The sequence below is a fragment of the Sparus aurata genome, chromosome 10 (genome assembly GCF_900880675.1).
Source record: "Sparus aurata chromosome 10, fSpaAur1.1, whole genome shotgun sequence".
Classification (NCBI taxonomy): domain Eukaryota; kingdom Metazoa; phylum Chordata; class Actinopteri; order Spariformes; family Sparidae; genus Sparus; species Sparus aurata.
In genome coordinates, this window is record NC_044196.1 from 20,547,388 (window position 1) to 20,568,694 (window position 21,307).

The 21,307-nt window shown below is 41.2% G+C and overlaps 1 protein-coding gene across 1 annotated transcript in view; it reads right to left on the reverse strand.

Annotated features, from left to right (window-relative positions):
* The window catches only part of arap2 (ArfGAP with RhoGAP domain, ankyrin repeat and PH domain 2), a 129,108-nt gene that overhangs the window by 68,092 nt on the left and 39,709 nt on the right, over positions 1–21,307 (reverse strand). Inside the window, exons 11-12 of the mRNA XM_030431865.1 lie at positions 17,201–17,307; positions 5,096–5,295 (exon numbers count right to left, since the gene is read on the reverse strand). Coding sequence (XP_030287725.1) covers positions 5,096–5,295; positions 17,201–17,307 — 307 coding nt within the window. The remainder of the gene's footprint in view (positions 1–5,095; positions 5,296–17,200; positions 17,308–21,307) is intronic.

Here is a 21,307-nt window from a genome sequence, read left to right on the forward strand (position 1 = left end):
CACAGTGTCTGCACACACACACACACACCACATGTCAGGGATGCAGTAAACAATAAACTGGCAGTTACAAGATGGAGAAACAGAGCATGACTCGAAGCTCATTCTCTCACTCACAACAGACATATTTAGTCCCCTCAGCACTCCTAATTGGAAATGAAAGCACAGAACGAGGGCCATTAATTGCTAATGAATCATGAGTAATTCATTGTGTTTGTGGGTCGGCCTGTTTATTTGGGTGAACGAGAGGCTTCTGGGGTTGCTTATGGCCAAAGACAGAGCATACATGCATAATACATCTGGCAGAAGCAGGCCGCATGTGTGAATGTGAATTATTGTCCTGTGTGTAAAGCCAGACAATTTTAGATTTAGATTTGGCATGATCTCATTACTGTCATGTGCACTCAAGTGGAGTAGCTGCGAATGAAAATGCGGGGCCATGAGCTCGGATAAGGCCGTCTTGACACAGATCTCGATAGCACAGACACCAGAAAGCACTGAATCATTGCTCACATAAGGCTTTAAAAAGAGAAACTAACTAGGAATTAATACCTTATAACTGATAATTAATATTTACTCTCTCTATATTCGGAATACTGTCTACTGGGCAGAGCAAAACATTATTTTGGGGTCAGATTAGATTAAGTCTAAGATCGTGGGTTATTATATATTCTACATAATGGGTGTAAAAGCAAGGACTGAGTGACAGCAGAAACAGAAATAAACTGAGAGACTATTAAAGGTGCTATATGTAAGATTTGGCCACCTGTTGAGCTCAGCAGAGATTGCTAACTGCATTCTGTTAATGCCTGTAGCTACTGTAAGCTTTTTAGCTCATGCCTAATCAAATTCAGCATTTTCTAATAAAGGATTTATTCTGGTTTTACTTCTGGTTTAAACATATTTTGTACTAAATGCTGGCCTACAATTACAAACAGCAGGTATTTCCTTCTTCTAATGTTATTTAAAGTTTTTGGGGAAAATTGGATGCATTAGTGTGACCGGACGTGTTCACACACTGAAAAGAGAGAAATTATAGCTATTTTTGAATCCAGCATGGCATAAAAAAAGGAAAAGCCAAAGAGCAAGATTTCTGTCACTTTTCTCCAGTGAAGGAGTGCCTGGGCACCTGCAGAATTGCTACAGCCACACTTCATCCGCTATGCCGCACAGCACCACAGGACCATTTTCACTTGTGTAAGGGTAATGAAGCTGAAAAAAGTGTGCATTCGCACGTGCCAACAGGTACATGGTGAGATCTTCCCATATTAATAGCCTGTTGTAAATGTCTTCATCCCTCTGATGGAACCAACACAACACACAAAAAGGGCATTCCCATCACAGCAGCTTTGAAAAAGAAAAAAAGTCGCCCTACCCACAAAGGATTTCAGCCCCAATTAAAAACTTTCCCGGCGACAGTACATGGAGCACTTTTCCAACCCCCTACACTTGTGTGCCATTTTCCCCTCGCTCAGTGATGAGTCAGAAGGAAACAAAGCAATGAGCACCGCATTTGTGGGTTACCACAGCAACTGTTGACAGCAGAACTGTCTACAAGGGGCTTTCTGGTTTATTGCCATTAAATGTACACTGTTGAGAGGGGCATCCAGATCTTCTGAGTATTGTCATTTCCTGTGGGGGTCAGGTTGCACAGTGGGAGAAAGGGCAAAGAGAGGGAACAGGAGGATCCGTGTAGGAAGAGCTAACGCTTTAGATGAGGAAGTGAAGTAACTGGTTAATGCTGGTTTGAACTAACAAGGGCTTATATCATCAGTTTGCTACTGAAGAGAAACACCACCAGCAGCAGGAGTAAAGAATGAGACTATTAAGATACACTAGTCAATATCTCTATATTATCAATAAATCAAATGACTGTGTATGGTACATGTATGGAGAGTTTTAGTGTCTTTCAGCTCATCATTTTGGTTTTGCATGCCCCAACTTTAAAGGGGCACTATGTAGTTCTGGAGAAGAAATTCAATCTCATAATTGTAATATTTACATTATTAATGAGGTAATAATACAAACTCAGAAATATTTTTTTTTCCATAACTGAACACTGTTTGAAGCTACAGTAAAACAGTAAAAACCTAAATTGTGTTGTTCTCCAAGGTCAGTTTGTTTATTCAGTTTATCCAATCATGAAAACAAAGAGAGTAAGTTTATTCAGTTTCTTTAGGCATAAAATAAATCAGTCAATGAAGATCTATCTGAGCTCAATTTCAATGTCTTCCCCAAAACTACGAAGTGCACCTTTAAAGTTTCAGTTCAGTGCCTTTTGCCAGCCTCGTTTCCAGCTGTGGCAGGCTGCTGTTTTCAGTCACAGAAGTTTTGATGAACACGCTGAGCACTACTTGATCAGCACCAAACAACAGACAGACAAGGTCAGCAGCTAGCAGGTGAAAACTTAGTACAGCTTGAGAGATATTTCCCACGAGCTGGACTCGGATCGATTGTGTGACACAGACACAAGACTCAAATTTATGCTGCATGTGTAAATAGGCGACTGTTAACATGTTACCAAAATTTTATGAGGAAATAACATGTCCAAACTTTGCTGCATCGAACCCAAGTGGACATATTTTGCCAATTTTCTTAACAGATTATACCCGGATCACCTCTGAAAATAGCTGATTATCTGCAGTAATGGCTTCTGCTGCAAGGAGACACTTTTGGTTTTCACAAACAAGGTCCTCCTTTGACAAGGACAACTCACAATGTGCTCGCCGTAATGAAAGCTCTTTCTATTTGCATTCTCACTTTCTAATAGAAGCAGAAGAGTAAAACGGGAGAAAAAACGCAAATGAGCAGCTGATTAGGAATTTGTATGAAAAGCACATGTGGATTACAGTGAAGCGTGCCCGTGCTAGGATTAGATTTAAAAAATAAAAAGAACATTTCCACTCTGCTTTTTGTATTACTGTGGTTCAGATCAGATTTACCTTTTTTTATTTAGTTTTTTACAATAAACACAAATCATCTTTTTTGCATAAAACGGAAGACAATGGACGCCGTTCAGTCCTTCAAGTCTATGAAAACAAAGTAACAGTCTGTAGCCACGCATCACAGAATGGAACTACAGACTATTAAAATTCACTCCGTCTTGGCACAAAAAGAGGAAAGCCAATGCGGGGATCATTTTCACCATTAGCTTTCTCATTACTTCTTTCCTCTTTCTCTTGTTCAGCATTTCTCTTTATTGTCCATGACATGAGAGCGCTAATTAAAAGTGGAGAGCAGTCATTGGTATTCCAAATGGACCACTACCTAATTTAAGGAGAGCACAGTGTGAGGACAGCTTCCTCATTGCAGATATTCGTGCCCCCCCAAACCCCCACCCCCCTCTCCCAGCGTGTCGACAAAATGTAATATTAAACACCCCTGCAAATGAAATCATTTAAGGGTGTTTGAAAAGGGATGTTGGATATCTGATGCGTACCAATTACATGGGCTTTGCAGAGGTGAGGTGAAGAATCGCATTAAAACTTATGACTCTGGGAGAAATCTCAGGCTTGGAGATGATCTGGAGGAGGGGGAGGATGAGCACATAGGAGCATGCAAGATTGGGGAAAAAAAAAAAAAAAACATACAGCGACCAGATATCCCTCTGGATCGAGCGTGGCCGCTGCTTCTCTCTAATCATGTTGAGCGGGTCAAGAAGCGGTTTGGGATCCCCCAAGTTCTCACCCGTGGCTTAATCTTTGTTGTCATTTCATCTGAGCCATCCAGCATTGCCAAATAGATTAGAGAGTCCAGAGGCCAGACGCCAACCCCTATAAGTGGCTTATCACCTGAGAACTTATTCCAAAAGGAGCCTCTGGGCCGGAGCACAGACTCACACAGACACAAACAGACACCAGACCACACATACAGATTGAGAATTGAGTTCTAACCACGGAGGAATAAACAAAAAGAATTGATATTAGCGAATGAATGACGTGTTTTTGTCTTTAACAGCCAGACAGGTTTCAAAAGTATGTCTGTGAGTTGTGAGCAAGGATGACGTTCACAAAAAAGGGTTTTATCATAATTTTGCATCTGTAAGTTCTTAATCTCCCAGGAAGTTGAATAAAAAAAGTGCAGACACATGGTTCAATTGGCACAAAAACAGTAATTACTTACTAACACAGTCTAAGACAGTCTAGACAGTGCGCAGCAGGTCAGGTGAACATTCAGATGAAATCTGTTTACAGGAAAGCTCCCAATTAAACATTTATGAGATATAAAGTTTCCAGAAATAAAAAATGAGTGCATATTTACCTGTGTTTAAATACCCACAGAAACTGTAACTGTATATAGACACATTTGCCAACCTTGAGACCTCGAAAACAAGGAGGATTTTGAAACAAAAGTGGGGCTCTTGGGGTCCAAACCCTGAAAAATGTTAGATTCAAGGACTATTTTCTGCACTTTGGTGGCATTTTAAGAATGAAAATAGTGGGCCGGAAATTTGTTCTAACATTCTTTCACCTCCTTATTTCTTTCACCGTCTCTCACTCATGCCAGAAACAGGTTATGATTACTAAAAGGGAGAAAAGGGGCAAAAAAGTACAAGACATCTGGGTAAACACAGGAGAGCTTAGCACTTGAAGGTTACCAGGAGAGGGCAAGGAAAGCTTGTGTCGGAAGTCTTTGACTGTAGATTTCCTGTATTAAGAAACAATTTTCAGCTTTTTCCAGGAAACCCACAAAGAAATGTATAAAATTTGAAAATGTTCCTGTATTATTCATTTCATTTAGCTTGTTTCCTGGAAAACCTTTTGAAGTAAGTCTCTCCGGTCATAATGTCATGTGAAAATAATTCCCTCTCTGCACTATTAGTTGTCTAAGGCAGAGAAGAGATTCAGAAGAAAGACGTTGTTGATTGTTGAGTTTCATTCCCGAGTTGTACTAAAATACCTTTTAATGCATTTAAACATTGGCATATGGGGAACAACTGCTGGAAGAACTATCACACAAAAGGCGATATGACACGCTGCTTGCTTCCGTTCACACCGTGCTGCGTGTGGGCAGGTGTGCGTGCAACATGTGGCGAATTCACTTCATTGTAAAGTGCTCTTGTTCAACGCTGTGTCCAGCGCGAGTCGAGGCCCCTTACCTGCACACTTCTTACAGACGACCACGCCCAGGTTGACGGACGCCCACTCTGGCTGCGGGGCGCGGCAGTCGGCGCAGCTCCGGTTGGCCTCGTTGAACCAGATCTTCTCCGCCACTTCATAGTCGGAGAGCGTCTCGGCGATCGATTCCTGGACTGCTTCAATCCACTCCTCCTTCTCCCGTTCTGACTCGGCCGTGAAGCTGCAACAATCGATTTTTTGACCCCCCCCCAAACCCCAACACAAGCCTCACTGTTATTGATTTGATTTGAGGGAGAGCAATTAAACAGCATAGTATAGCTCGGCAGGGTTACAGGGGTGTGCAGTATTTGGACTAGTTTTGGGGGGAGGGGGGGGGGTTGCTGAGTGTGTATGCCGATGGGTGATTGCAATAGATTTGGTGAAACTGATAGGAGAGCGGGGAAGAGGTGGCGACGGGGCAGGTGAATCGATGCATCTCACCTTGCACCACTAAAATCTATAAAGTGCTAATGCAGGGTATTTTTTCAGGATATTATTTCTATATCAGACTGAGACACGGTGATGGAAAAAGATCATAAACATTTACAGCTTGAATATACATTTAAAAAAAATCATTATTAACATGAGGACTGGCATCAAAAGCTCTATGACACTGCAGTGAGAGATGTCAATGTGTTGCCGCTTGTCTGTTCACATGCTTACAGACTTAAAGCTTAACTCACAATACAGCATATGTCTGAAAGCTTTGCCATATGACAGTGATTAAATGACTTAGTTAAAGATTTGAAAGAAAGTGTAATTAATACTGACTGAGGCATCACCTTCAAGTCATGATTACAGTGTGAGGCCAAAACAACATGGCAGTTCGGTCCCATTTAAAGTAAAGTAAACTGTTGACGTGTCGGGTTTGTGGTTTTGTGCTGTAATGCCAGAGAGGTACTTTACTGTAGTCATGAATGGTATAGACAAACAATGTAGTCACCTAAGTTCCCAAGTTAATTCCCATAACTGGGCAGCTAAATAACCTTTACCTAACAACATACCGTACATCTCGAGGACAGTGCAAGTGGAGTCCATTTACGGAATATGAACTTAGTAGTTAGTAACTGATTTGTTAATGTTTGTCTACAGATTGACGCTCAAAAGTGCTGTAATGCCAAAAGATTCTGTTTCCGTTATAGCTGCATGATGTGAAAACACTAATAAGATAAGTACATGTGATAATACTGTCAACTAGTTGATTGTTGTTTTTCAACATAGTGCCGTTAACTTCCCTGTTTTCCTTCTTCTTTCCATGTAAAAGTTATGTATGTTTTACTTTGCCTTGTTATTTTCAATTAATAGATAGCTAATGTTTTGTTTTTGATTTTTTTCTCTCTTCGTCTAAGGTGAGGTTGTTTTCAGATAATCCACAAGGGATTTCCACCTCAAATGTATTTTACTTTTGTTGACTTTTTTGTCCTAACCTTTCGTCCAAATTAACTAAAATAAACTAAGCTAGTAATGACACAACATGCTGTTTCCTGACTTTTTGAACCTTATTGAAATTCAGGTGGAATTGGGTTCAATACAAGGATTTATCTATATGTGTAATGATCTCGTTTTTTTTCTTCCATCTGCTTTCATGTTTTTCTCTGTTTCAGTCATTACCGTGCACATGCTCTCATGTAAAAATCAGATGAGAAATATACCGTTGATAATCGAGAAATTCCCCAATGAGAGACCTAGCAGGGGGAAGAAGGAATGTTACTCATTAATCATAAATCAATAAAATGCTGTTAGGAATCTAACTGATAAATAAATATAAGAGCCGACGATCGGAGATGAGATGTATATATAAATAGATGTATTCACACAAATAAAATACAAAATACTGGTATGGACAATGTTGTGATGTAATGTATTCACTAATTTCCATACATGCTTACTCTGATATTGCATCGAAGTCAGCCTTCTAATGGCAAAACGTCCACAAACGTGTTTCATAAATCATCAATGATTAACAAATAATCAACTAACTGTTAACACAGCGGACTGACAGTCCATGAATTTTGCATCCCTACTCAGTTTCTTCACTCACACTGTCACCATGTGCCTACCAATGGGGGGGATGATTAGTCTCTGTAAACTAAAGAGTATGATCTGGACCTGCTCTTGATAAAAAAGTTTCATGCGGCAAACTTTTGTTGTGATTTTGTGCTATATAAATAAAACTTGACTTGACATAATCGCCTACCATGACTTTATAGGTGCAATTTTAAAAGTCTGGGTATTGCAAAAAGGGCCCTGACTTAACCTCATCCAACACATTTGGGATAAAGTTTAACGCCGACTGCGAGCCAAGCCTTTCTGCCAGAATTTGCTCCTGACTGAATGAAAGCATATTCCTGCAGCCAAGTTTTCCAACAGCTTTTTCCAGAAGTGTCGAGGCAGCACTGTTATCCTCATACACGTGGCAATATAGTCTTATTTTGAAAGACCAGGTTCAAATAAGGTTAGACAGGCTGCATCCCATCTAGTCATTTTACCAAGCTGGTCAAACCAGCCACATTTCGAGCTCAGAATTCAAAATACGACAGAGACGGAGGGTTTTGACGATGGGAAGATAGTTTTAGGAGGTTAGGGAAAAATCTCAAATCTAAAAATGAACATGTCCACCATGCACATATACACTTAATGCCTGAACTGTCAAGGCTCCTAAATTGGAAGTCTTTCAGGACAGTCATTCACCTGTCTCTCAATCCATCTGTGTCTTACTAATTAGTTTTCTCCCCGAAACGATGAGATATTTTTAGACACCATACACACACACACACACATAGGAACATGTCAATTACTGTCTAATAAGCACTTATAAAGATACCTCTCAGGTACAGAAAGTACAGGTTTTCTAATGGAGAGGATGGAGCACGCATTTTGTAGAACTTGCTGAATGTACCGAGTGACTTAAAATTAGCCGAATGTATGATTAAGTGTGTGTAACAGGCAATCTGTGAGATGAAGCAAGAGCGAGCATAAGAGGGACAGCAAGAGACATAAAATTGAGAGGAAAAAGAACGAGATGGAGAGTCGTAGATTGACTGAAAAAAGCATGATGAACCACACGAGGAGGGGAAGCTTTCGCCCGGAGCGGAGGATGTGCACCGGAGCCGAGCCTGGTCCAAGTAACCTAGCAGAGATCGATAGGGTTGATTGGGTTCAGCCGTTCTGTGCCTACGGGTCTCTGCCTAAGGCCCGTCTAAAGAGATGACTGCTCACATTCCTCTGCTGAACTTCAATGTGGCCTCCCGAAACCACAAAGGAGCAAAGGGAGGCAGGAGGCAGAATATGTGACGGTCCCCGAGCCGCAGAGCTTTAGATGTGAAGTAAAGGCTGGTCTCAGATGAGACCGGATTTCAGGGATTTACAGGTGCGAAGTGGAAAATATGAAATATAAAAGAATTCAAACACCTAATATTGTATCAAAGAACAGCTCAAACAATTCTTCCAAACCACTGAAAAATTAACATGAATGTAAGAGGTGGAGTAGGAGTGAAATTACTGTTTTACAGGCTAAAAATATTACAATTGGTGCCTCTGCTCTGATCATAAATTAAGGTATAACAGAGCTGTTTGCAAGCACCTTTCAAGTATTCTCATATGCTGTTACCTCTTTTCCTCCAACAACAATACAATCATACAGCTCTCGTGTTATTTCTCACTGCTCACAACTCTATTATTATCTGGAAAGCACAAGCACATATCTGAAAGTAAAACACAGAGTGCAAGAATACAAGTCTAGAACAAGCCCCGAGTACCTATTGTCGTTTAATTTTATTTCAAAAAGCTGTTATATTGAAAACTTAAAAGAATAGTTTTTCACATTTTCTGCCAAGCATTCGATGAAAAGCTTGACACTGTTCTCACATATGTGCATTAAAAATAAACCAAAAGATGGTTAGCTTAAAGCTAGCATGAAGAAGTATAAAAACTTTAACATAAAAAAACGCAGCTTCTGCTTTTTACACTTCATGTTTTTAAGAATTAAACAAACAAAGTATGATCTGTTAAAGCTAGGGTCTGTTATGTTGTTCAGAAACACATTTTGTTATACTGGGTGAAATGATCCTGCTATCCTGAGAGTAGTCAATACATTATGTGTTCAGAAAAAGGAACGAAAATAATCGGACCTCTGTGGCAGCTGTAGGACAGAGAAAAATCTGACCAATCTGTGCCGTCCGGCCCGGACAGCACGGATTGGTCAGATGCACGGACTGGTCAGATGCCTTCATGTCTTGTCCTCTGTCCCTCCCTCCTCCACGCGCGCACACGTTACGTGTCACTGATGCCGGAAATATTCAGCACACTCCTCTGCAGAAATAGGAGTTGCAGGAGAAGACGTTCATTTGGTTACAATGGCAGAGAAAATGCAGCCAGTCTTACTTGTAACAGCTCACCCCGCTAAAAAGGCAAGGAAAAGAAAGCCTGAGGCAGGAAAGGCTGCGACGAAAAAGGCTCTGGATAAAGAAAGAAGTCGGACCGAGTCAACATCGGTGTGGCGTTTGAGCGTTGGAGACAACTGGGGCATGTGAAGGGCTTGAAAAGTGATGCTCTCTTTCTGTTGGACAGGTAATTATTTGTTTTGTTTCAGGGGGATTTGTTGTTTTTATGAAATATGTGAGGTTTGCCAACTTGGCTACGTTTGTAGCTCGTGTTAGCCCAATGCTAACGTTAGCTTCTTTGTGTGTTGTTTTTAGCCATGAGAATGGCTAATGAGTCGGCCCAATTTTCACTGGATAGGGGTCTGCTGCGTTGCGGCTCGGATCCGGTTTTGCTCCGCCGTCCAGCAATCCCCACCGGTTGCGGTTTGAGTCCGCAACGGCGCAGTACAGTAGACAGCTGGCCTCACGATGTGTGCTAATGTCAACACGGAGTGTTTTATTTTGAAAAGTAACCGGATGTGGTTTGTTATTTTGGCGCTTGACTTCCTGTCTGCGCCGTGCTAAATTCAGCTGAATTGCTGCGTCTTGCTCCGGCATCTCCTCCTCCCTGCTGAGTCCCACTAACAGATGCGTGTTCAAGTTTGTGGGGGAGTGGCTTTGGACGGAGGACTGACGGGATGGGGGGGGGTGGACCTTAAAGGAGGTGCCACTTTCAAATCTTGCTAGCTCTCTTGCTAGCTCTCCAGGATTGTAGACCCTAGCTTTAATAAGTGAGCTTTAGAGATGTTGCCAGAGGAAGAATTACTACCTTTGAACACGGCAAGGCGAGCCATTTCCCCATGTTACTGGTCTTTGTGCTAAGCTAAGCTAATTATCTTCTGAGTTACGTTTAACAGACAGACATGAGAATAGCACTGTCTCTTTTCATTCAGCTCTTGGCAAGACAGCAAATAAGGGTATTTTCAAAATTCTATTTTCTCAAAACAACACATCTTATTTTCAGTCGGCCTACGTGGTCACGGGGCTGGAAATACTGCTCTCCACATCCACATCCACATCCACCCCCATAAAAAATGTTAAAAGGCTATTTAAACTAGATGTGTGTTAACTTGACAGTCTTTTTAAGATTCTAAGTTATAGTGAGCATTAGATAATAAGTTTAAAGGTTTACTCCCGCTGGTGTTCTTTATCTTGGTTGCTGTTTAAGGCATTTATGCTCTGCTACTTTACATATTACATGTAACTAAGGAAATCCAGTTCTTCTTCATTAATGATAAATGGGCCTCGGGCTCATTTTGTAGGCATGCATAATGCACATTATGGCAGGAGCATCAGATATAAAGTGGTCTATATTATAAAAATGAAGTTTTTGTTAAAAAATAATACTTATTACTGAGGACTAAATATTAAGAGCAGTTAATCGCTGCAAGCTGAGTAACAGTCATATATATTTCAATAATTGAGGTGACACAACAGCTAGTCATTCCCATTTGCATTTATTACTGAGAAAATAAAGTGCTTTCATATATGGGTAATCAATAAAGCCTCTTTGATCACCATATTGGGAAAGCAATAGATCAAAGTGCACTCCAAAACATCTGCTATGCATCACCATTTCAAAATAATCCTAAACAGTGAATGTCATAGGGTCAAATAAATCTCAAATGGGACTTATAAAACCCAAAAAGGGAAAGAATATATGTGCAAAACGCTTTGAGGAAAAACCGACAGCCATTCTAAAGAGATAAATACATCAAATATTTGACCTATAGTTGGATCAAGCTGACCCAAAGAGGTGTTCAGGAAGGCATAACAAGGTAGAAAAGACAAGTATTCTGATTGTAGGCAAATTCCGTCTACTGCAAAAAGATTTTACATTTACAAAATGACTGACTCTTCATTTCTTTGTTAATTAAGTTGTGCTAAACACAGTTGTGTTGGCTAAATATGGTTTTTCTATGAAAAGCATCTTCGAAAGCCGTCACGAGGCAGAACAATGACAAGACTGTGATCAACATTTTCTCTCGAATAACTGTGTGATTGAAAGATCATAAGAGAGCCAATGAGGAACTCTTTGAAGAGTTAAAGCAATGCTAAATCTGACTTCAGATTCATGTAAATGAGGCGACTTCGATCTTTAAAAAGTCAGAACCGCGCCTCAATGTGATCTGGAGCTGATCAGAGAGTGAGTGAAAAAGTCTAGCTTGGTGTTCATAGTTCAGCATTTAGATCAAGAATTGATCAATTGCTTTTCATGTTAGAACATTTGCATAACGTTCGATTTTAAAAATATCTTCATTTCCTTTAATTTCAGCATTTTCAGTATGATAATAACATCATATCTGCAGTGTAGTCATACATTTTAATGAGGTCAATGAAGGTGGACAAGCAGCTGAAGCCTGGAACTAGCTAGTCTTACAAGTGTGATACACCAATCAACCAATCGGGCTGATCGGACTTGGCTTTAACCCATTTAGGCATGGGCGGGGGTGTCCTTTGGTGTCTGATACCAGGCGGTTTTGAGTCCCACTGATTACAAGGTGGTACCTCCATGGATTGGATTTATTCCGGCACGTCCCACAGATGCTCAATAACAGTGGGATCTGGGTATTAAGGAGGCCTTGAGCCCTTTGTCACAATCCTCTAGCTATTCCTAAGCAGTTATAGTGGAGGCGGGTCACATTGTTCTGCTCAAGGGGGCGCTGCTATCAGGGAGTGCCATTGTCATGAGGGGGTGATGGGTTGTGTGTGTCGAGTGGCATCTACATGAATGCAAGGGCCAAAGGAATCACAGCAGAACATTACAGGACTGCATGAAGGCTGCATTGAATGCACAACGTTTCAAGATGCTCTTGAATAATGTAAACGCATCTTTTGAAGGGTAATTTTATAAAATGTATAAACACTCACCCTTGTGATATGTATCAGTGCACTACACAGTGGATTTGTGGGTTTTTCTGATGCCAGCTTGATACAGTGGAGATGTAGAAACCAGACAAAAACAAAATAAACCAGACAAACACGGATTTTCTTCATATGCCCTTGAGCTAGGCGTTTATCTACAGCTTTACTTTGGTAGAAGTCCTTTCTGATCAGGAGCACAAAGTTTTCTTTTCACCAAAGTTTAGTGTCTTTGTCTGGTTACATCTCCTCTCCCTGCCTCATTGTCATTCTCTCTCCTCATAAGAGTCTACTACTGCATCTACCACAGCGGGGCTGAACGCTCTGTCCATTTAACGGCAGCAAAACAATGGAAAAGCCAAAGTGAGTCTCCACAGCTTAAAGTGATTAGATGAGTTTCTCACTAATCCCCACCTTGAGCAGGTAGGAGAGCGCTCCCAGAGCTACCAATCGATTTGATACACACACACACACACACACACACATACACACGATAAAACCCTTTCAGCAATCACCTCATCAAAACAATTCAGGAGAACTGAGCTCATTTTAATTCCACCTCTTTTTTGTTTCACACAAAATGGCAATTACGTCCAGCGTATTAATGAAGCTGCCAAACGATGGGACCATTAAGGGAGCTGACACAAACCGATCGATCGGACATACAGCAGACAGGTAGAGGAATGAGGGGGGGAGAAAAAAATCTTTATACGAGGCAACGGGCAAAGAAGGGAAAGGGTAAAAAAAAAACAAAACAAGAGAAAATAGTGAACAAGCGCACGCAAACAAACAAGCCATGCTTTGTCCGGGCAGCTGTGATGGTTGTATTCTAAATGGGCCATTACAGCGCAAACAAGCAGCGCACTCATTGATTGTAGACTCCTGGGGACTGGAGTCACCTGAAAGGCTTTGTGCCCTACAGAGGCGAGAGAGATACCTGCACAAAGCTCCCAAGTGAGATTTTATAATAAAGAAATCCTAATCAATATTTAGTGATTTTTTTTTTTTTTTTTACAGGACCTTGTTGTTATGTAGCATGTTTGTTGCAATGACCAGAAAGTCTGACATGTACGTGGTGGGCGCTGTTTGTGAAAGACATTTGAACACGGAGCGCTACAAATAAATACAGTCAAAAGAAACTCGTTAGATGGTTCTTGTTGTCTCATTAGAGAAGAGTCTTTTTGGCATGCCTGCTCATTAGTTTCACATCTCAAAGGAAAACATGTGCTACATATAGTATTTAGAAGAAAAAAAAGTTGTAAATGACAGATACTGCAGGATGAATTAAAATAACTAACTGTATCTGAAACTTTTATTTCCAGTCGAACAGGTTATGTGGGCAAGAAATTTGCTACCGCCCAAATTTACGTTTATTGTTAGACGGTGACCTCTGCATATGGAGGAGGTTGAGGTGGATGGAGGAGTCAAACACCCGAGAGACACTATTTGGGCCCTGCGTGAAACCAAAAATCAAAGCTGACTCATTTTCATTTATGCAACTAACTAGCATACATATTTTGACCCAAAATTTTCCGCAACCTAAGCAAGTAGTTTTGGTGCCTAAACCTAACCAAGCTGTGAGCATTTCAGAATGTTAACCATGTGACAATGCAGATGTAATACGACAGCGGTTTAGTAAACCTTTGGCTGGTGCTCTTCAGCAGTCATACGCATTTGGCTGGGTAGTTTTGGGAGCATGTCATTAGAGGAGTCATTGGCCATCAACCTGTTCGGCCCTGTTTAACTATGAAGACTTGAAGTATTGGGGTAAATTTCACACCTGCAGTTCCATTAGGTGGCCAGATACAAGGATGACAACGTTATATTATTTGTATATGTTTATAATCTGTCTATAATTCTGCTATCTTGATTGTCCATATTGTAATTCTACCATGTTGGTCCACTCTTTACACACCATATTTGGAGCTATGTCTCTTGATGTCTCTCTGTCCTGTGAGGAATTCCTCCTCTGTTGCTCTTCCTCATTAAGAATTTATGAGTTTTTACTTAATCACATCAACGGTCTAAAGATGGAGTGTCGAATGCTGTGCAATTATGATTACAATTTTGTGATACAGGGCTGTATAAATAAAGCTGACTTGAATTTCCTCTCTCCTTGCTTGTATTTGCTTTTTTATTCACCAACAAAGAGTTGAATAATAACATACATAAGGAGGTTACTGTTGCGTCATCAGCATTGCGTGAACCAACATTGGGGCCTGACAAGTGAGTCTCTCCTTTGCTATGATCCATTTAACCAATGAGCAGAGTGAAAACACGATGCATTTTAGCTTGCTTGAATTTTTTTCTGTGCGACACGAGAACTGAAACTACTGGAAAACAAGACAAGTTTACCTACTCATCCACAGGTTCAACCCAGAGCAGACAGAGATTCGGAAAGGCCTTGAGTCAAGACTGCAAACTGACTTCATATGCCATAAAATCGACAGCGATGAAAGAACTCTGAGGTGACTGAGGCTGTCTGAAAGAAAAAAAGTGTGTCTCTGGCATTTATATGTGGTGTGAAAATGTGATTCGTCGTGCTCGTGTTCTACTCAGCGTACTTCTCATTAAAAGGTCAGAGAAACGTCGTAACCACGCTGTAATAATAACATCATGTTGAGTCGCAGCCCGAATGAAATAAGAAAAATAATTAGTAATCTCTTTGTGACACCAGAGAACATGTAGAAGCACATACGGTAGCGGAGTACAGCATGACCAGAGTTAGGTTTTTCCCCTCGTGGGTCGACGTGTGTTGAAACGTCAGCATGAACACAAAGATGGACCGGAATGAACAGGAACTGGAACAAAATGTATCAAAGTACGACCTTCAAAATTCAACAATTACTTTGTTCCAATTTGGCTCAAAATAATAAGCAAAATCCGTCATTCTTCCGTGGTTAATTTCTTCTTTGACCTTTTTTCTTTTTCACAACAATGCAGCTGAGTTTTACTTTGAAATACATAATGGATTTAAATTTGCACATTTTACTGAAAATATGGGGAGAAACGAGGAGACAAATAACATTTGCTATTTCAAAACCTTGAAAACATTCTGGCTCGAATTAATCCTCAAACTCTCCAGGTAACAACAGCCCTGACTATGAAAAAAACTTTCAAAAAGGCCAATCTGATAGAAATATGTGAATATTTTTTAACCGCAAGTACACTAAACTATGAGTCTCTTAACACCTTTGCATGTATAAGAGCAGATTAACCAAAACGCTTGTCCTTGCCTTTCAGCTGTGACTATGGATTCTTTATGAGAGGTGATTATTGAGATTAAAATACAGTGTAGCAAGAGTCTTAAGTGTGCATGAAGGGCATTTCCTAAACTATACAGTTAAAATGAGATGATAATGCAGTGAGATTCGATTAGAGAAAGGGAGTCCTGAAGCACTGCTGCGAGATTTTAAAACACATGTGAAAGTGTGCTGCCGTGTCAACCTGTTGAGTGCATCGTCCTGAAGGGGGGGTCTATGGTCAAGGAAGGATACCTTCACTTAACATTTGTCTTTTGATTAAATAAGCAACAAGAAAAACAGAGTATCTAACGGAAATAGTGCACTTTCTCACACAAACGCACATGAATCACACGCAGTCTAGCATAAATGTAAATATATCTATATGTAGTATGCAATGTATTACTGTGCATTAGGGGTGGTTAATCGGCCCAATTTCCCGATTCAATTCGATTCCGATTACTGAAGTCTCGATTCGATTACAAATCAATTTTCGATTATTAACGATTATTGATCTTCCATTTAACATCAGTCAGCTGCTGAATTATTTTACTTCTCTTTTGAGTAACACCTCACAGCACCTTCAATATTGTATAGTGTAACTGTAATATCAAAATTATTATTTTTTAATTTGTTTTAAATGTAGTCTTTCACTGTTAAAAGAAAGCTGCCAAGCTCAGCAGCCGGACTCATGTTAGAAGCTCTGTTGGTGACGAGAACCAGGGCGTGTTTCTCTATTCCCCACTCGTCTGCCATTGCTTTGAGAAACTCACACATATTTGCGCTTGTGTGGCTATCATCCATAGCTTTCGTCTGAAGTACGTAGGACATTAGCTTCCATTAACTGCTGACATAATGAGCTGTAACGGTCACATATGAGACTGTAGCTCTGGATGTCCAGGCATCGCAGGTTATTGCTACCCTGTGAGCAGAGTTGAGGGACCTTTGCACGGAAAGGTTTGTCTCGTGTAAAGATTTGGAATCGATTTAAGTGTGAAAAAGCTCCGGGATGGAATAACATATCTTGGCTACAGACTGTGGACCATGTAGTGGAAGCCAGTAAGAGGAGGACTACAGTTTGTATTACTATTTAAAAAAATAAATAAAAAAAAAAATAAATATATATATTTTTTTTAAATCGATTTTTGGAAATTTAATAATTGAATCATAATCGTCAATATTATAATCGCGATTAATCAATAATCGATTTTTTTCACCACCCCTACTGTGCATATAGTATATCGAATTGTATATAGTTAGATGGGAGCGTACGAAGCTACACAGGTTCAGGAATGGAAGTAAATTGATTGTGATAAATTACTGAGTTGTGGAGAAGCAGTAGGAGTTAATAAGCGTATACTTTTTCCTTCTCCTATCCAAACATGTCAATGTTTCTCATAAGAATATACTTTGACAAACTAGCGTAATAAGATGAAAAGCATGTTACAAACTAATTTAACTTTTTGTTTTGTACCCTTTGTTTTCACATGTCCGAAATGAATTTGCATTCGTTCATTCATTCATTTGTTCAACAAACAGCTTTTTGCGAGTCAGGACGTACCAGAAGTTTTTGAAGGGCGTGTTTATATCGAAGCCCCTGCGGTCCACATCTCTGATATTGGCAGCAGTCAGTTCCACTTCAGCGATAGCCAGACCTGCTTTATAATCCTGAAGAAAAAAACAAACAAAACACAAACAGAGAGATGAAGAGATTTAATACTAATTAATTGCAAGGTTGTTATGGTACAGCCACTTCAAATCAACAGCAGTTAATGGGCTTGTTTATTCCCTAAGAGTTTGATAAGGAGATCAATACCACTTTCAACAGTGACTCTATGTGTTATTACAAACTTGGCTTTTACGTTTCTGTTCCGCTCTAACTGTATAGAGTATCGTGATCGTACATGTAGCTTCAGCTCAAAACATAAAGGACTGACATGAGGGTGGCATCAACCTACTCATCTAACTCTTGGAAAGAACGGAAATGTACTTCGCCCTAAGTATTACTTCAGAGCTATTGTCGTCCTTTTGGCTAACTTCCTGTCTGATTTGCAGTTAGCAATCCTCTCCTTCCTCTCTATATCACCACGCATTGGAGCTGTTTAACGCTTATTTTATAAAGAAACTAAAGGTTACAGCCAAGGCACGAGCCGCTACACTGACCTCAAGCAGGTTCTGGAGCTGTTCCACACACACATTTTCAGTCTTATTTACTGCCGACAGCCATTTAGCTTAGCTTAGCGTAAAGACTGGAAAGAAAAAAAAGCTGGCTTGGCTCTGTCTATATGTAACACAATCCACCAACATGGACCTCTAAAGCTAAGTACATTACATATCACATATTGTTCATTAAATCAATACTGAAGCGAAAAAAATTAAAATTCACTCTGCTTTCACCTTTGTCTGTTATCACTGTCCCCACTTTTAAAGCCAGGAAGTGTGTCTGCAAATACTTAAAAAGCTAGACAACTAATCAAAACACTCCAAAAAGGGAACATGAAGTCTAAAAGGGCCTGGCAAACTTGAGTCCTTCACTAGACACCACATCAAGGGCCATTTTGGACCAAAATTAGAGGCCCTCTCTAATAAGGGGGGGGGGGGGGGGGGGAATCAACAGGTCGCTTCATTAGAGTCGCAACTTGTTTGTCACATGGGGTTTGAATGTCATTTGGTCTAATGAAAACTAACAAACACTGCAGGGACGGTGTCAGTCTTGGCTACCCGGCTTCCTGTGCACTGTCTTGTGTTTTTTTTAGGAAACGGCACAGGACACACAGTTAGACGAGTGAGCAGCCCGCTGAAAATAGTTTGTGACAGACCAATAACGCGCCCAACAGTCAATGGCTTTTTCTCCTTCTCGCCAATGACGCACAAGCCAAGTCTGTGAGAGACGTGTGTGTGTGTGTGTGTGTGACAGAGAGAAAGAAAGAGAGTCTATGGTGTGAGCTGTCGTTTTGAGTGCGTGCGTGTGTGTGTGTGTGTGTGTGTGTGTACCTGTGCGAAATAGCAAAGCTCTGTGAAAGGCAAAGGTGCATCTAGGGAATCCGAACCAACCCAAGCTTTCAGCCTCGATGTTTTCTGAGGCCCATTTCAGAAATAGGGGTTAGATGCAGAGGCACCGTTTTCATAAGCTCCACCATAACTCTGCATCGCACCCTCCCTTTCCTCCGCTGCACCCTCAACACTCACTGCATTTTAGACCATTTTCTATAGCCTCGAGCTCTGAGCTGAGACGGGGAAAAAAAAAACAAACAAAAAAACAGGAAGACAAAAGAAAGTGCGCTTACACCCACACACGTATAGGCACAACATCAAAATAGAGCACGAAAACAGGCATCCAAAAATGACTGTACAGAAAAGTACACACTTTACTCCATCACTGACAAAGCCAAAAAACGTGAGTCAAAGGAAGGGGGAGAGAAAAGACAGCGCGAACACAAAGGAAGGGGGAGGAAGAAGCGAGAGAAGGTCTTGGTAATCCTCACAGAGAGTGGGTGAGATGGGTGAGGGGTCAGCCGAGCGCTTTGACAGTAAGAAAGTGTGTGCAATAAAGACCCAGAACAAAAACAGGACCCGCGCCAAATACTCCTCAACAGCGAATTACAGAATAGCGAGGAGCGCTAAACGCTGCCACGCTGTGCCAGCTATAAAGCATGTGTGTTCCCTGTGCGAACCGCTCCTCACCAGCAAAAACAATTTACACTAATTACAGCAAACAAAGAGAAAGAAAATGAATCCACACCATCTTTGTTGATTAGGCGCTTTTTTTTCCTTTTTTTGGTGGGAATACATGGCCTAGCAGAGCACGCGTGTTTATGTACGTGGGAGCTGCCACGACTCTTGCAGAAATCCTCCGACTAATTAGCTGAAAACTTCGCAGTGCGGCCAAATTTTTGCAGTTCGCACCACGAGCAGGAAGTCACTTAAATATTTGCGTGCTGCAGGATTTTTCAACCTGATCTTTCGGTGATGTGTGGGCTGGTTCAATTGGGGCTAATTTTGACAAAATCTTGATTTGAGCGTCATTAGCCCCAATTAGACTACTTCAAACTAATTTAGGAGTAATGTGTTAAAAAAAACAAAACAAAACAAAAAAAACCCAAGCGATTATTCTCTTTTGGGAGCAGCTCGGCCCAGTATTGAGAGTGAAAACACAGCGACAGATCCTGTGAGTAATTGAGGATGACACAAGAGATAGACGGAGAAAGAAAAAGGAGCAAAGAGAGCACGACTGAGACAAGTGAACTCACCGTGCAGGCTAGGTCCTAATTGAGCTAAAAGTTTTGATGTGAGGGCTCGGAAGCAGAGGGAACTCGCTCCTCCATCCTATCAATTAAAACTACGCGCAGTCATTGCTCTTTTTAAAGTCAGTATGTTCTGAGGTTTGAAGACGCGTGACGCGGTAATGAGAGCGCCAGGTTGAACTAACCTCATCCAAAGCTCACTCTCGCTGACCGCTCGGTTCATGCGAGGATCTAAAAGGCAGCACGCGTATGTAATTCAAACACAGGGGAAGGAAAACGGTTTACATGCGTTACTGTAAAACTTCTTGGGTACATGGAGGAGGAAGTGCTGTATGTGCGCATGCACGCGAGTGTGCGTCTGCGCCGAGAGGGCAAAGCAGTCACCTATACCTAATGACCCTCATCCTTCTCAGGCAGCCAATTAGAGCGCTGGGTGTTAGCGGCCGTCCAGCCCTCGCCACTCGTTACCCACCCAATATGTGCCGTGGCCTCCTGCCCTCTCCAATTAATTCACCAAGGAAGGAGCGAAGGAGGGATGGGAAGAGGAAGGGAGGGCATTAGAGGTAAAAATAACTCGCAGCCGAGGGGTAGGTGGCAATAATGGCGCTGATTGGGGGAAGAGGGGGAAAAGCCCCGAGGTGAAAACGTTGGTACACATGCGCAATTGTATGCACATTTTTGTCCGCCTTAAAACATTTCAAACAACTTCATCAACTCTCGACCCATAAATATTGTGAGGAAAATGTGAGAGAAAAATTGAATTTTTCCTCACAGCTAAAATGAATAACCTTAACCCGGTAAGTGCTGAGCAGAGGCCCACTCTGAATATTCAAGCTATACATCCAATTATAATTTCTTTCAAAGCTTCCCAACCTCTTAATGCGTGAGTCAGTCACTCCTCAGCGCCGAGGGGCTCTAAAAAGAAGCCAGACAAGCAAAGGCAGCCTCCGCTTTCTATCTCCAATCCCCATGTCCACTCAACAGCTCAAGATGCTCCAAAAGCATGCATGTGGGTTTAAAAGAACGCGCACTCAATGGAGACAAAGGACTTCTGATTATTTTAAAACACCACGCGGGGAGACAGAGGGGCCAAGGGCGGCGAGGAGCTATGAACCACGTTAGTGGACGAGAAGACAAAAGGGAATGCGCTTTTACTAACGAACAGACCTCAGCTTTGAAATCGCTCATGTTCAACATTTTAAGGTAAAAACAAAAAATGAGCGACGGCCACGTCGCAGAGGTTGGTCTGCCAGTCATTCATTTGCGAATATTTCATAAAACATCACTGTGCATTTGGAACTAGTGTTATGAAGACTTCATGAGCCCAACTGCAGCTTCAGTGCGAGCTTAGCCGAGTAATGTTTGTTTAAATAAAAAGTCCAGAGTTCAAGTTTCCAGTCCCCAGTGAGTTAATTTAACGGCAA